The sequence below is a fragment of the Poecilia formosa genome, unplaced genomic scaffold, assembly GCF_000485575.1.
Source record: "Poecilia formosa unplaced genomic scaffold, Poecilia_formosa-5.1.2 Scaffold254, whole genome shotgun sequence".
In the NCBI taxonomy this organism is placed as follows: Eukaryota; Metazoa; Chordata; class Actinopteri; order Cyprinodontiformes; family Poeciliidae; genus Poecilia; species Poecilia formosa.
In genome coordinates this window covers 622723-638417 of record NW_006800193.1, presented here as the reverse complement: position 1 = coordinate 638417, position 15695 = coordinate 622723, and the positions used below count along the sequence as shown (strand labels likewise).

Genomic DNA, 15695 nt, shown 5'->3' with positions numbered 1-15695 from the left:
TTTCATTTCCAGATCTATGTTACCTTCAAAAGCATGATGTCATTTGTGTAATTTGTGTTCTCGTATTTCTCATGTGGAAAATCTTGCTCCACAGACAAACATAACTTATTTTGGCTGGCGAAATCGTGCACCCCAAGACAAACTTCATAAGTCCTAGAAAGATAGAGAGGAAAGAAAAAAGAAAGGAACCAAGAAAAGACAAATGAATGAATTCTAAATTATCCGTAGAGTTTATTGCAGTATAAAGTAACTTAAAGCAAACTTACTTGGCTTTGCAGTGGGCAGCAGTCATCACAAAATATTCACTCACCAGGAACCCACCACAGTATGATGTGTTACCATTGGCACTGTGGCAAGTCAAAAGCGCCATGTACGGCTTGCTGTGAGCTGCAGCCTCATGGCCACCAATGATTCTACCTGCATGGGCTGTTCGACATACTTTTTGTTAAATGTTAAATTAGTAGCAACGATTATTACCATCATTAAAATGAGTCACGATTACAGTGAATGCAAACGTGAAACCACATATGACCAATCCCTTGCATCCCAAAACTTGCATGAGAGAACATCCAACATCAAATATACAGGGGTAAGTTATTCATATTGTAGAGTGTCCTCAACAACGTCGGTTGTTCAAAAAGCTTTTTGTTATAGAAGGACAATGTCAAGAAAAGCATTCCCCCCCGCCCCCATTTTCAGTTCACTTTAATATGCTGCCCTTGTTTGGTTAGAAGACAAGATAGCTGCCCCCCTGTTATTCAGGTGAATAATGGCAAATTTATAAAGCACATAAGTGCATAGTTTTTATATACTGTACGATAAGATACTGCAAAAGAGACTCACCTTGACTATGAAAAGTAAGCACAAGCACCAGGGCTGCGAAGTCAGAGTAGATGAACATGGTGAGATCACAATCTGAGACGTTGAGGTGGAGCAACAAACATCTCTGACCGTTTTTACTCGACAGGCTTCCTTTTATCTGTCTGCACATGCAAAATCATGTGGCTCCAGACCACACTACTTCTTTTTTTTTCTTTAATGTTTGCTGATGCTAAGATTACAGTTGTTCTCAGTTATTAAAACACATTTCTCGAGACCATCCATTCATTTATCTCAGTTCTAAACACAAAACCCATGTTATAAACTACTTTCACTAAACCTGCAGTTTGGTTTCTGCAAAACCAAAACTATTACCTCAAAACTGTTCAAGCTGCGCTCAAAACCACAGTGTTGTCAGTGAACAAAGCATAAAAAAAGGAATATGCAATTTTCAGATTACAAAAGACTGTGAAGTAACCTTTATTGTGCACAAATATAATGCATTTCCTTAAAAAAGAAATCCTCTCGTTTAGAACTTGCAGTGAAAAAATAAACAAAAAAACTCAGAATATGGTTTGTGTTTTCATACAGAATCCACTCTGTAGCATCATGTCGGCATGCTGAGTCAGGTCTTCATCTTATTTATGTGGGGAAGCAGTGTGGAAAACTCCTGGTTTGCCAAATCCATGCTAAGCATGTATCCACACTTTTAAGTCTTTACTAGCCAGTTCTATGGCCTGTATGAGATTTTCTTTAATGTAGGGATCCGGTCATAAACTTTCCAAATTGACGAAGAGAGGAACTTTTCTTTTCGGTAAAGGAAACTGGAAAGAAAATACTGTATCTAAGAAATTTTTGGTTGATGTTGAACCGCCGTCTGATCTGGATGACATGGTGAAAACTCACATTGCCCCACACAATGGCACACAATATCTCAAAGATCACTCCACAATGTCTTTTGACAATTGTGAATTGAATTGAGCGCAGTTATAGCATGCCTAAATGAAACAAGGTAGGGAATTATTTTTTTTCATTCTGAGGAAAAAGATAGAGAAGGTGAAGATGTGAACATCCAGCTTGGTTTTAGTACATTTTTCAAACTCTGCTTTAGATCAGCATCAAGAAAATACCACAGCGTTAAAGACGTATTTAGAAGAGAGACGACTAAATCATCTCATTTAACTACATGTTCTATCCCAGACAGATCTTAAGGAAATTGGATTTTATACTTGTGTGATCATTGTGCTCACCCAGATCTGACATTAAGTCCGAGCCTGCAGGTAAATAAATAAATAAACTGGTTGGTTTAAAAAGCGAATGGGCATTTTTTTCATCGCCTGTTGCAGCAGCTGCTTCAGAATTTTGCAGTTCTTAATTTGGACTGTGTGAGAGTTGTGAAACTGCATTTGTTTAAAATCTTTCCAGGTAACACTTTGAAGGTTTTAAAAAGTCATCATCTCTGACTCATCTGCCACAGATATTTATCATTTTATGCTTAACCACCGAAGAGTGGTTAAGAATGCCATTTGAGTTTGTTAAAGTCTTTCTTGATCATTGATGATATTTGGATTCTGTTTTAAGCCTGACTCTTTTTTTATGTGTGTCTGGGTTATGTTGTGCTATTTCTTTACTTTACCTTGCTCAACAGGAACTTCTGATTGCCATCATCAACCACTTCCTCTGGTTAGGTTCCTAAATGTTGAAGACTAATCTTCCCCTCTACTTTTCAAGTCTTTCAGTTCTTTTCAAACTCTATAGGGGTGATGAGCAGCTAGGGCTCCTATATTTACCACACACCTATTCCATCATGCCTAATGGAACGGCTTCTTAAAAATGCATTTAATAAAACCCACATGCACTCAAATGGGTTCACAAGTCATAACCGGTTTAACCTTTGGCGATCTAAATGACTTGTTGAGGTCCTTCTTCTAACATATAAAACCCCCAGAACATTAAAGTTTGGAGAATACAATGGAAATTAATACAGAAAAAGAGTTGCATACGATTGTGGCCCAGTGCAACCGGTAGCAACAGTCGGCCCCATGTTGTCCTAGACATTTTAAACTTTGTTTCACATTTCAAAGTTTTTTCATTTGTGCTATAATAGTGTTATTTTTTCCTGTTCTCCAAATAACTCAGTACCAGTCTATCGTACTAAAGCTTCATTTCGCTCAGTCGGGTCTGCAGATCGGATGCTTTCAAAAGGCTCAAACATTCATTGGAAATCGGGAGAAATCATTTATAGTAGTTGTGAATTTATGGCTGTGAACTCTGTAAGCGCAGATCATGCCTGATCACTAACGATATTTAAGTCTAATCAAAATTAAATTTCAAACTCGTGGCCCTAACCGCAGAATCGACTGTATTTTACAAGGCTTCTTTTATGTTAACTAAAATATACAGTATGTTCACAAGAAATAAATGCTGAGCTTATTCTGAAAGCGATTTGCATCTTGATTACTGCATTTCTTTCCATTTCCTAGCCTATTTTAGTTCATCTAATCTGGTGGTGGGTGGCACCAACAACCCTGCTTGATTCATCCTGCATCATTAGTCGTTCAGGGTGTTAGTAATCAGCCATTGGCGCCTTTTGTACTTCTTGTTCCACTCCTCGTTATCTTTTTTCTAAAAAGTCATATCAGGAAGTTGCATCTAATGTCTTCACTGCTGAAATGGAAAGATTTACAACAACATCCTACAAAGCATTGAGTTTCCCAAACAGTCACAAAGAGGTCAGTCTGTAAGCAGTTTTTTTATGAACATCCTGTGGTTTTGATGTGTTGCATTTAAGGAGCTACACAAGCTGCTGCTACCAAAGATAGACGTTGACCCTTAAGATAATAACGTGATTATTGCTGAGTGTAAGACAAGTTCAACGGGCTTAGAACAAAAATTGCATCTATTCAACACTTCATGCAGAGTTTAATGTCTGCAAGGGAGAAATTCATTAATGAATCGTTCTCCCTTTTTTCTCAGACAGATATTTATACTTTAACCATACAATTGAAATGGGTTGCAAGCAAGAGATTAAAGGAACCCTCTGTAAGTAGGGTGAGACATTTTCAAAAAGTATTATCAAATGTATTTTGAATATAAGGAATTGCCATGAAATGATTTGTGGCAATAAACAATAAACAAGTTAAAGAAAGCATGCCTACACGATGTGCACAATTATTACCCAAGTTGAATTTTAGGGGATTTATTTTATTGTTTAACAACTACAACGGTCTCGGCCAATTCAGAGATGCTAATAACCTCTCAAACCGGAATATTTAAGAAAGTAAAAGTGAGATTTTGGCTTTCTTAGGACAATATCTATGTGCACATGATTACTGGGCAAATATTAGCGTGCAGAATTATTAAGCAACTGATTAAAGATGCCGACTTTTTCCTGAACCACTGCTTGAAAAGAAGTGTCTTCTAAAACATGGCTGTAGGTTTGGGAGTTGATTTTTGAGTCCATCTTCAACCCAAAAAGGTCCAACTAGCTCATCTTTAATAATACCAGCCCATACCATTACCCCACCTCCACCTTGCTGGCGTCCGGAGCAAAGTGGAGCTCTGTGCCCGTTACTGATCCAGCCACAGGCCCGTCCATCTGGTCCACGAAGAGTCAGTCTCATCTCATCAGTCCATAAAACCTTTGAAAAATCTGTCTTCATATCTGTCTTGGTCCATTCCTGATGTTTCAGCTTATGTGTCTTGTTCAGTGGTGGTCGGGTTTCAGTCTTTCTTACCTTGGCTTTGTCTCTGAGCTCTGGACATCTTGTACTTCTGGGCTGTCCAGGAAGGTTTCAGTTCTGGAATACGACAGCGCTAGAAGATAACGGATTCCTGGTAGCTTCACATTTGATTCTTCTCCAATCTTTGGCAGTCAAGTCTTTTTTTTCTCAACACGTTTCCTGCGACCCTTTTGATTATTAGCAGCAAAACTTTGTAGTTTTGTAGTCACGCCCCCATTGTCTTAGCCATTTCAAGAATGCTGCATCCTTCTAACAGACCTTTTACAATTTTGGACTTTTCAGAGTCACTTAAATCTCTTTTTTGGCCCATTTTTCCTGAGGAAAAGCTGCCTAATGATTATGCACACTTTGCCATGAGAAGTTGATGTTCTGAGGCCCCTCAATCCCTCATTAAACAAATACTCATCAGCTGATATGTTTATATTTAATAAGCATCCAACTACATACAGCTTGGAGTTGGAAAATATGTGCAGAAATGACGATACGGTCAAACTTGCCTGATAATTGTGCACACAGTATCGATGCTTCACAGAAACAAAACCTCTGTGGTTCTTGCAGCTACACGTAAAGGCGATTATCTTCCACATCTGCATAAATTAAACATTTCCAGAACAGGTAACCCTTATTACACTCACACAGCAGCTAAGTTAAAGAGCACATATCATTTTTCCGAGCATGGTAACACATAATGCATCATTTCATATCTCATACATCTGCAATTTACTTCCTCTAATGTTCTTCACACTTAATGCGCAGTTGACACTAAGATAAGCTAAAGAACCCACAAGAGGATGTTGGACATGTTTTAACCCTTTAAAATATCTGCTGTTTTACATGTAAAGTGCTCATATAATATGCTATGGATAACATTTATCTTTTTTTTGTTTTATTTTTTTTAATTTAGACAAGGTAGAAATGCTATGTGACCTCCAGGTCACAGTAATGAAAACCACGTGCTTCAGAGATGTCTCCAGTTTTCTGTCATTATTGAAAGCTGATGTAGAGTTTAGAATGTATTTGTGACTTGGACACATATGAACATAATCCAAAGCGAGACCCTCAAAGTTCTGATTGTTTTAAATGGAGTTCTGTTGTGAAAGCGTGAGAAGGCACAGAAAGAGAACTTGTACCTTTCTAAACCATCGGCCATCTCAAAAATGCTATGGTTAAAAATGCAAACACTTTTTTGTTTCTACAATCTTGGTGAAAACCGAGCCTTGCTTTAGAAAAACTAAATAAAAATTGAGTAGACAAATATTATGCTCCGGCAAGAACATTGTGGTCTGCCAGGAAATAATTCATTCTCATGACGGTGCTTGTAGGCATCTTTCACCAGACAAGTGTAAAACTGCACTCCAGCATTAAAAATGGTCCATCCCCAGCTGTTTTCAGCATGCTCAAAACTTCTGTGATGAGATCCGGCTGGCATGGTAAGAAAGGGATGGAAGTGTTTTTCCACACCTTTCTAACATTGTTACACTAACAGCTGACCTGAATTTCCAAAATTATTGAATTGAATTGATTGTTGGGCTTGGGCTTCTGTGGCGTGCTTAATGAGCTTACATTACATTCACCACAGAGAAAACCATTCAGTAATTCGGGATATAAAGTTGTGTTAAGGGGGAAAAAAAGGGGGCAGAAATTACTTAGACTGTGACAAGCACAGCTCACTGCACAAAAAAAGTGCATGCAGCTCCGTCCTGCTCCGCTCCTATCAGTCACATCCCCGAAAATTTGAACCTGACTCACCCTGCAGTTACAACAGGCGACTAAATGGAGCTGTAAGATGGGGGAAGTTACACTGCTTAGCCAAATGATGGTCTAAAAATGAAAGCAGTTCAAAATTGATTAAAATAATACGTAGAGTTTACTTCTGGCTTAAAATTAAAGGTGATTAGTTGGGTCAGGCTGGGCTTGGACACAATGTCTATGGGCTCTGGTTGGGTTGGGCTTTTTAGGCCCAATCAAATCTCTAACGTCAACAGTAGTCATACAGATTATCTGGCTCCTCTGTTTCTGTGCTGTGGCTGCCTCCTCTCCCTCCGACCCTCCTCACCAGCAGGTCAGGACCTCCTTTGATTGCTTTCAACTAATGATAGTCTTTTTTTTATATTACGTCCCGCCTGTGTCGCAGTGTTCGTTTGTCACTCAGCTCAGTGGAGGAAGCAGGAACTAGCTAAATTCATCGCCTTGTTGCCCAAATGTTGCTTTTGTGGACTTACTTTGTAAAAGAAAACAACACATGACAGTCTTAAGGCTCCAACATACTCGATCCAAAGCCGAACAGTCGACACACGGTCATGTGGTTTTGACAAGTTTGTGTTTGCACACCTTTCATACAGTGGTGCAGACCACCTGGGATGATAAGCATTCACGTCTCCTGCAGACGGAAAAAGCAGTGAACTAGTTGAAGAAAAATATCAACCAACATCTGATCAATCAAACAATATGTCACACAGAGCTCTGTCAAAATAGTTTGACCAATTTGCCCCAAAATTTTGAAATGGTGCAAAATAGAGAAGTAAGGAGAAAGCACATTGGGCGGGTTTCCATCTACTCCTTTGGACCAGACTGCGCAAAGCATAATTTTGTTGCTAGAGGTTGATGTTGTGACAAGGTCTAACATTTCTCTAATAATTAATAACTATAGTTAATAATTGTGTTTGCATTGCTATTTAGCAAAATAGTACGTAAATGTGTTGTGCATGTCACTTTACTGCATTTATTTTAAGACAATCTACATGCTGAAAAGTCCTGCCAAACAGCAGTTCACTGAGGGAACTACAAAAATAATATATGTATGTTTTTTTTTAGAAACTTTGCATAAACTGATTCAGGTCACCAAGTGCAAATGGTTTTAAGAAAGCGGATCTTTTCTTTTTTTGCCAGAAGATGATAGCATCTTTCACAAGCCTTTTGGTTTTTTTTTTTTTTATCTTTGTTAGCATGAACTAACAAAGATAGTTAGAACCAGAAAATGTATTCATAAACCACCACACAGTTTTAGCACAACAGCCATGTTGCAAATTACTAGACAAGCTAAGTGCTATAAGGTGGTAGGCCGTGAAAAGATTAGCTGCACTCCCCACATGTTTTAAATGTTTAGTGGATGCATATTTTATTTTTGTTGTGCTTTTATGTGAGCCTGGTAATTTGCACAGCCTGTGGAAGTCACCTCACCCCAATCCCTCTGTGCCTCCTCTCATATGCTGAGAAGGTTTTCCGATAAACACCACCACCATCGATACACACACACACACACACACACACACAGAGAGAGATATAAAAACATGTACCGTTGCTTTAAAGTTTTGCATTTTGTGTGCAAAAACCCTTTTTGCAGAATTGATGGCGACTTCTTGCTTGGGCTCCAGCAGCCTCATGACATTAACATGATTGAGAGAGGTACTGTCCACCTGTGATACCAGACCCAGCTGGTAAAATTGTTTAAAAGAAAAAAAAACATACAAACAGCCAGATGTTCACGAAATATAAAACATAATTTAAGCACCATCAAATATATAATGTAATAGCGTCCTTCGTAACATAGATTTCACTATGTTTCACTACATTATGTTACAAAATTGAATATTTAGATCTAAGCATATTTTTTTTTTCTAAATGCATTGTAGTTTCTCTTTAAAACTTTAGAATAATCCTCCTAACATGTATGTGTTTAGTATCCCTACTTCTGGATAGAAGAGTAACTTAAAAACCAATGCTGGACGTATATTGTGTTATATTTCACTACTTCCCTTCTTACATTTGCAAATACCGATGTACTTCCTAAAAGATATGCCACCGTAAGAGGAACATATACCGCAAAAACCATACCTTACTCACCAAGATGCTTCCTCTAATCGTCTGCAACATGATTTGTGTTTAAAACATTAATAGAATAGAAAGGTTTTGAAAGATATAAGTGCCTCAGTTCTGCACTTATTCACCCTCATGATATTAAAACAGTAAAAATGTATATGCATTAACTTTAAAATTCAACTAAATCGTCCTAAAAGTTGTGTTAGATGTCTGGAAATTAAAACATTTCCAAACCAATTTGGTTAGCAGTGACTGGTGGTCGTTCATTTGAACGCATCGCTGTGTGGAACGCTCCCCGTCTTCCTGCTTTAAAAAGAAAGAAAATCTCTGTTTTGCAAATGAAGCAAAATCAAAAAAAAAATAATAATTGACCCATTTGTAAGAGAAATAGTTTGGTTCAGAGCGCAAAGAATAAATGTATATGATTAAAATAATTTGTAATATTGATAGAGTGAAAAAAATAAGTACAGAGAAGGATTTGTACACTTGCAGTGCAAATTCATTAAAATGACAAAGAAAAGCAGCCAACTGCATTTGTGCACTGCAGCAGCCATGAGGTCATACGCTGATAGCTTTTCTGAAACTCCTCTGCAAAATTACAAATTGCTCATCTGGGACACACATGTACACACGTCAGCATGTTGATTCATCGCCGCGATGCACTTCTTAGAATAGTGTAAGCTCATATCACAACTATCCTGTAACTGTAACCACAACTATCTTAATAATCATATTAATTTATCATACGTCAATGGTTGAATTATAACAACTAAACAGTATGAGGCAGAAACAGAGACGTGTTGGATTACAAATTTTTTCAACCAATCATTGTAATTTTGTTTCATGTCATTCATTTATGTACTGCATGATTGAATCTCATTTTTGGGAAGCTGTGTGAACTTTAGTGACATGCACACGGCACACAGTGCAGGAAATAACAAGAAACATTGTGCAATACCCCTGTCCTCAATAAATTGGCAAGGGATTGAAGTAGTTGTGTGATCTGTTATCTGTAGCAAACACGCAGGGATTTAAAAACTCAACAATTTTCGTTGTTTGGCCAAAAATATGAAAATATCCAGTTAGAGGCAGCTATGTGTTGATGTCAGAGATCAGATAAGAGCAGGTGGACTACTTTGAGGTAATGGAAAGTCAATATTAGCCTAAAATATCATCTCTAAGTACACAACACTCTGAACTTTTCAGTAGAGGTTTACACTGGATGCCACTCTGGTCAGTTAAGAACAGGAAACTGAGGTTATAATAAAAATAATGCACAATAACACCATAGAAAACCTTACATGTCCTTTTGTATCAGACATGAAAACATAGATCCATCCTGGATCAACAAGTTCAGATGTTGGTGAAATTGTGTGAGGATATTTTTTTACCACACTTTGGGATTTCTACTACCAATTCACCATTATTTCAATGCCATTGTATACTGGAGTAGTTGCTGATCATATCTTTCACCACAGTGAGCTAATCTTCCAGTGGCTGCTGTCACCATAATAATGCACCATGTCAGAAAGCTCAAACTATATCAAACTGTTTCTTTTAAATATGAGAATGAGTTCTTTGTCTCCCAGCAACTTCCACAATCAGCAAATCTAGATCCGACAGAAATTGTTTGGGTTGTGTTGGTTTGGGAGAATCGCATCAGGTTTTAACATTGGATGTTTTTCTGTTTTTTGTTTTTTTATAAAGTCTGTCTGCTTTGTTCTGGTAGTAATAAACAGCTCAATTTTCAGTGATAGCTGCTGAAGTCAAGAAACTGCATACTGAAGTCCCATACACATCTAACTCAGAAACTGCAAATACCTGCAGGGAATATCTTTGATGAACTTCTGTAAGGCAAAACAATATCTTATCCAGTGTTCATTGCGGTAAAAAAAAACAAAAAAAAATTTAAAAAATCAATGTTTTTATCACCCCTGCATTGTAATGATCAAAGGTCTAAATGTCATTTAATGTCATATAAATGACAAAATATTATCCAGATAAGCATGACTTAAAGTTATACTGATGTTATCCATATGACAATCCTCTTGTATTTTCAAATGTTTTTTGCTAAACAGTATCTTATGTTCTTTCAATGAAAAACACAAAATATAGCAAATATTACTCCTCAAAGCAAACAGGTTTAGCCAGTATGTGAGAGGACACAGTGCTTCTGTCCTCAAGACAAACAGTAAATATCTTTCCTGCATTAAGCGGCACTGTTCACAAGGTGGCAGTGTTGCACAATTTGCTGAGGTAGTTAATATGTTAGGATCAAAATGGTTTTCTTGATTTGAAACATAACAGGGGACAAACTTAGATGAAATCAACTCTGAAATAATATAATAATGTTCAAACTGTCTGAAACTTTGGCATACTTAAACAGTGCATTAAGGTTCATCTTGAGTTATGAAGACACCACTTCATAAGCTCTACCACCGTCACAGACCTCCAGTGTCCAGCTGAGAGAATATGCAGCATAAATACAGCAGGTTTTGTGAAGTTTTGCACATACACAGCAAAAATTCACAGATTATCAATGCAGTTATTATGGAATATCTGCAGGACCCAATCCAGTCTGTTCATCTGATGAGCAGGAAGAGGTTTCTTTTACACACTCCTCATTGTTAGTCAGTGTTACATTGATTTCCACGAGTTTGTCAGTCACATTTATTTTCCCCAGTCAGTTTCCCTCCAAATGAAACACTGTTTATTTTCATTACTTTTGTATTTCTTGATTTTTTTTTTTTTTTTAAACAACCACCATCATGTATTCATCCAGTGTGTGGGATCTCATTTTAATGAGAGCCTTTGCAAATGACACAGTGGCAACTGAAGTTATGAAAGAACAAACACAAGAAAATTGATTTAGTTTCAATCTTAAGCAGTTTGGTTCCTTAAGATAGTCTAAGTTGAATTTTTAAAAAATTGGGACTGTTTATTTGTATTTTATAATTTGTTTTGTGGCCTTATATCCCATTAAAGTCGATAAACTAAAATGCATTTGAAGAAAAAAAAGTAGCCTTAATATATCTAAAGTTTAAAATGAGAAGACACTGTGATCATAACTTTGGAAAGTCTAGGAAGTCTGGTTCATGAGCAACAATACACGTTCTTCACAAAAAGGAGATTGTGTCTCATTTGTAGATTCAAAGGAGAGAAAGGGACAAAGTTTAGAATAAATAGGAACATGGTTAACAGACAGTGACTCTAAATCAGATTAAATTTGCTCACATATGATTTTCTTCTTTTGTTCTTTTTTTCTTTGTTTTCTTGCTTTATGTTATTGAGATGATCCAGTTATGAAGGGTTGAAATCAGTAAACAGCAATTCTTGAACTGAAAGACAACACACCCTTTAAGAGCTTAAGGCTAATTTATGAAAGGTTTATAACTTCAAGAAGTATGGCAACCCTCCTCCTTATGCAATGACACACATTCTTCACAAGGGGTCAGTGTTGTCCTCTTTTTAGTGTATCTGTTGCTGAAAAAAAGGCCTACACAAGTTTCAGAATACAAAAGTTTATAGATTTTTTTTATATATACATATACAATAGTACAAACATGGAATTATGGACTCTATTTGTAGCAAGATAATCTTTTCACACACATTGAATCTCCAATCATTTTTACAACTATCTACTGTAGGTGTTATCAAACATTTGTTAAAGTTGAGCTTGAACAAACTGAAATTTCACATCAGTGTCAAAAATAGGGTCTCAAACTCAACATAGAAGAATATTAACAAATTTCATTCTCAGACTCTGTTCATGGACTGGCTGCAGCACCCCTCCTGACCCCTCAAGGGACAAAGGTGTAAGAAAATGGATGGATGGATGGATGGATGGATGGATGGATGGATGGATGGATGGATGGATGGATGGATGGATGGACTGTGTTCATAATATGTTGTTGTTTTTCTGTTTGTTGTATAAAATATCAATTGTTTGCACGTTACTGACAGTACTATCAGTGTGGAATATATGAGATTGCTCCCTCACCAATGACGTTACGAAAAGTTAAACATGATTGAATCAGCCAGGACTTCTAGTTCTTGCTCAGAGCCTTCTTCATCGTTGACGTGATCCAGTCAGAGTAGCAAGGTATCTTTGTGTAAGCAACCATTGAAAGATCAGCTGAGTATTGGGACATGAAGGACACAACTCCATAAGCGGTGCCTTGTCCACATACCAGTGGACCTCCAGAATCCCCCTGCAAGAACAAACACATAATGTAGAGGTCACTTGAGTTACAATGAGATGTTATATTATCAGTAAGATCTAATAGTTTGCTTTAAATCTGTAAAAAAGAAAAAAAATCACATACCCTGCCAGGTCTAGCTGTTCCATTTGAACAGTATAACTTATTTTTAGTACAAATGCTATTTTCATTCAATGTGACGTTCATTTCCATGAGTTTGTCAGAGATCCCTCCATTCGCTTGAGTTTGACCCCAGCCGGACACGATGCAAGATGTGGGCAGAGTCAAATCATCATTGTTTGCCAGAGCGACGGGTTTCACAAAGTTGTTCACCACCGCTCTAGAGCTTAGCTGGAACAGTGATGAGTTAAATGAAATATTAATACAAATCCAAGCTCATATTGTACTATGCACATGTCCTGCAAATGCATTGCTTTCTGGCATGAACTGAACTCATTAAGTTTTTGACGTGTGTTGAAGGAAAACTAAAGCAAATGGCAAAAAACACAATAGGAAGCATTTGTTCGTTTTTACCTTAAGGAGCATTATGTCATCGTTGAATTCGTTTTTCTTGTAATTTTCATGAGGAAACGCTTTTTCCACAGTTCGATGCTGTATTTTTTCATTTTTCAAAAATTTTGTATTATCAACTCCGAGGTAAACGGTGTAGTTGCTGTAACGAAATACCACACCAACAAAAAAAAAAAAAGTGCAAACATTCAGGTTCTTTCTGTATAGGGAATAATTACAAACACATGCAGAAGAATATGCAAGAATCTTGTCAGTAAATAAAAATGATAGTTTTAGACAGACTTGGCTTGGCAGTGGGCAGCAGTCATCACAAAATCCTCGTTCAGAAGAAATCCATCACAGAATGATGGTTCGTTGTTGGCCAGGTTCTTTCTTATGAACGCCATGTACGGCCGGCTGTGAGGCTCAGCCACATGGCCTCCAATTATTTTTCCAGTTTGGCCTACAGGGAGCATTAGACGCAATAGACTGCATTTAATATAAACACAAGCACAAAAACCCTTTTCTTATACAGTAGAAGTTAGGTGTATAAAGAAAGCTCTAAAATATGACTATTATGTGCTTCACTTTCTATACCAGCCTAAAGTTGAATTACAATGCTGTGTGGAACTGGGAAAAAAAAAGACAAATAAGTTGTTCTTCAAATTGATGGTTGAGCGTTTTCTTACCTTGATCGTAAAGAGTCAGCAGGACCATCAGTACTGGCAGTCTGTTATTGAAGAACATGACGGTGGGATCGCAGTCCAGCTGAGCAACGGTGCTGAGCAGCGGAGGCACGAATAGTTGACAAGTTCAAACCCTCATATCTCCTGGCTTTTAACCAAAAGGGGATGTGTCTTACTTGCATATGCAAATGATGTGGCTCAGGGACACACTCAGACGGAGCCTCACAGAGGAAATGCAGCTTATAAAACAGAACTTTGGGGCAATGTGTAGAAGTGTCCATGAATCCTGCAATTGTGATTTTGCTGCACGGAAAACATTCATACTAGTATTTCCAGTGGGCAAACTGAAGAACCTCTTGTTGCAATAACAAAAAAAACAACAAAAAAGGGAAAAATAATCAATTTATTTAAATGATAATGAATTTGGAAGCAAGTTTGTTTGTGACACATGATGCCACTTCTCATGACACAATCAGTTGTTTGGCGCTCCTCCTCGGTCTCTGTAACACGTCTAAAGAACGAGCATGAATTAGATTGAAGGCTCAAAAATGTGACAACATGTTGGCAGTAAAGCTGGCTTTCTTCAAAAGGAGGCAGCATTGTGTTTTCAGTACACACGGAAAATAAAATCACACACGATAGAGTACATGTTTGATTTTATTTGTTTGCTCATGATTCAGCACCAACGTGTCATTGCACGTGTTGGTCTGACAGTATGATGGATTTATTCACTTGCAATCCTCTCAGTTATTGTGTCAGCTAGTTGTCAGATAAAATGTGAAATTAAATTTTAGTTTATTGGTATCATGGTACCATGCATCATTCGTAGTATCAAGGCCTTTGCAAGTGAAACCATGAAAAAGAAGTAGATGACAGCCAGTACATAAGATTTACAACTATTGCTGCCTTGAGGAGGATGATGTCATTCTAAAAAGGTCTTATTGTTGTAATGATTTGTACATGTGAAAATGCTTGTTCCACTTTTATGAGCTTCACTTCATTTTGTCAAATGATACGTACTGTGAAGTCCAAGATCAACTGAGTAATCCCTGTAATGGAAAAAAAAAAAGAGAGAAAAACCTGCTTTCATATCATATGCCAGTTAAAGCACAATTCATGTCAGTAAGAAAAAAACCATGTTTTTTAACTCACTTGGCCTGACAGTGGGCAGCAGTCATCACAAAGTCCTCACTGACAATGAATCCATCACAGTATCTCATGTCATTCGATGCGTCTCTCCATAAGCACCACGGATGGCCGGCTGTGTGGCACAGCTTCCCGACCTCCAATTATTCTTCCTGAATGAACTGGGGGGAAAGAAAAAAATCTAAACATAAGTCTTCAAAATCATGCTTTTCCACCCACAGGAGTTCATTTCCTCCTGCGCAGCACGATGCATTTCTGGATGAAAAATCACAGCGACTTCAAAATACAGTATATGCCCTTTGATCGTATGGCCTTTACATATTTATCTCCATAAAGCAGTTTGACATTTACTTTCATCTTGGTTCAATATTTGTTTACTGAACATGTTGGGACATTTTATTTGCAGAATTTCTAAACCTAATGTGTGTCAGGATCTTGGGTTATTTAAGATCATTTTTGTCCTTGCATTTTGATCATTTGTTTAGTTGATCTTTCTTTTTCTGCCTTTTTCTGCCTATTTAGATTATTATTATTTTTAAGCTGTTTATTTACTTGTGATAGGATCTCACTTTGAGGTTGTTATTCTTTGTATTTTGTTCATTTTTGTTCCTGTTATTAATTTATTTATCTTTTTTTTTTCAGTCTCCTGATTTATGTTTACTCCCTGCTCCTCTCCTGACTTTCTCTCTCCTTCTTCAGTCTACCTGTCCGGCCTCAACCCATTACCGCTCAGCCACCGGTTCTCTGTCCAGTAAACAAACTCCCTGTTTAAG

General features: G+C 37.4%; 2 protein-coding genes across 2 annotated transcripts in view; both read right to left on the bottom strand.

The window, feature by feature from the left end:
- The window catches only part of LOC103150442 (granzyme E), a 1875-nt gene extending 927 nt beyond the window's left edge, over window positions 1-948 (bottom strand). The window contains exons 1-3 of the mRNA XM_007570060.2: window positions 844-948; window positions 267-426; window positions 24-153 (exon numbers count right to left, since the gene is read on the bottom strand). Coding sequence (XP_007570122.1) covers window positions 24-153; window positions 267-426; window positions 844-901 — 348 coding nt within the window. The 5' untranslated portion in view covers window positions 902-948. The remainder of the gene's footprint in view (window positions 1-23; window positions 154-266; window positions 427-843) is intronic.
- An 11287-nt stretch (window positions 949-12235) lies between these two features.
- Window positions 12236-14392, bottom strand: LOC103150441 (granzyme B). Its single transcript, XM_007570059.2, has 5 exons — window positions 13780-14392; window positions 13394-13553; window positions 13115-13253; window positions 12707-12931; window positions 12236-12592 (listed from the first exon to the last, which is right to left on the bottom strand). The coding sequence occupies exons 1-5, from the start codon at window positions 13835-13837 to the stop codon at window positions 12428-12430; spliced, it is 747 nt and encodes a 248-aa protein (XP_007570121.1). The 5' UTR covers window positions 13838-14392; the 3' UTR covers window positions 12236-12427.
- Window positions 14393-15695: the final 1303 nt, after the last annotated feature.

Coding starts and splice junctions, on each gene's coding strand:
- LOC103150441 (XM_007570059.2), bottom strand. CDS start 13,837: ATGTTCTTCAATAACAGACTGCCAGTACTGATGGTCCTGCTGACTCTT. Junction 13,254..13,393: donor GCTGCCCACTGCCAAGCCAA/GTCTGTCTAAAA, acceptor ATTTCGTTACAG/CAACTACACCGTTTACCTCG. Junction 12,932..13,114: donor ATGACATAATGCTCCTTAAG/GTAAAAACGAAC, acceptor TCACTGTTCCAG/CTAAGCTCTAGAGCGGTGGT.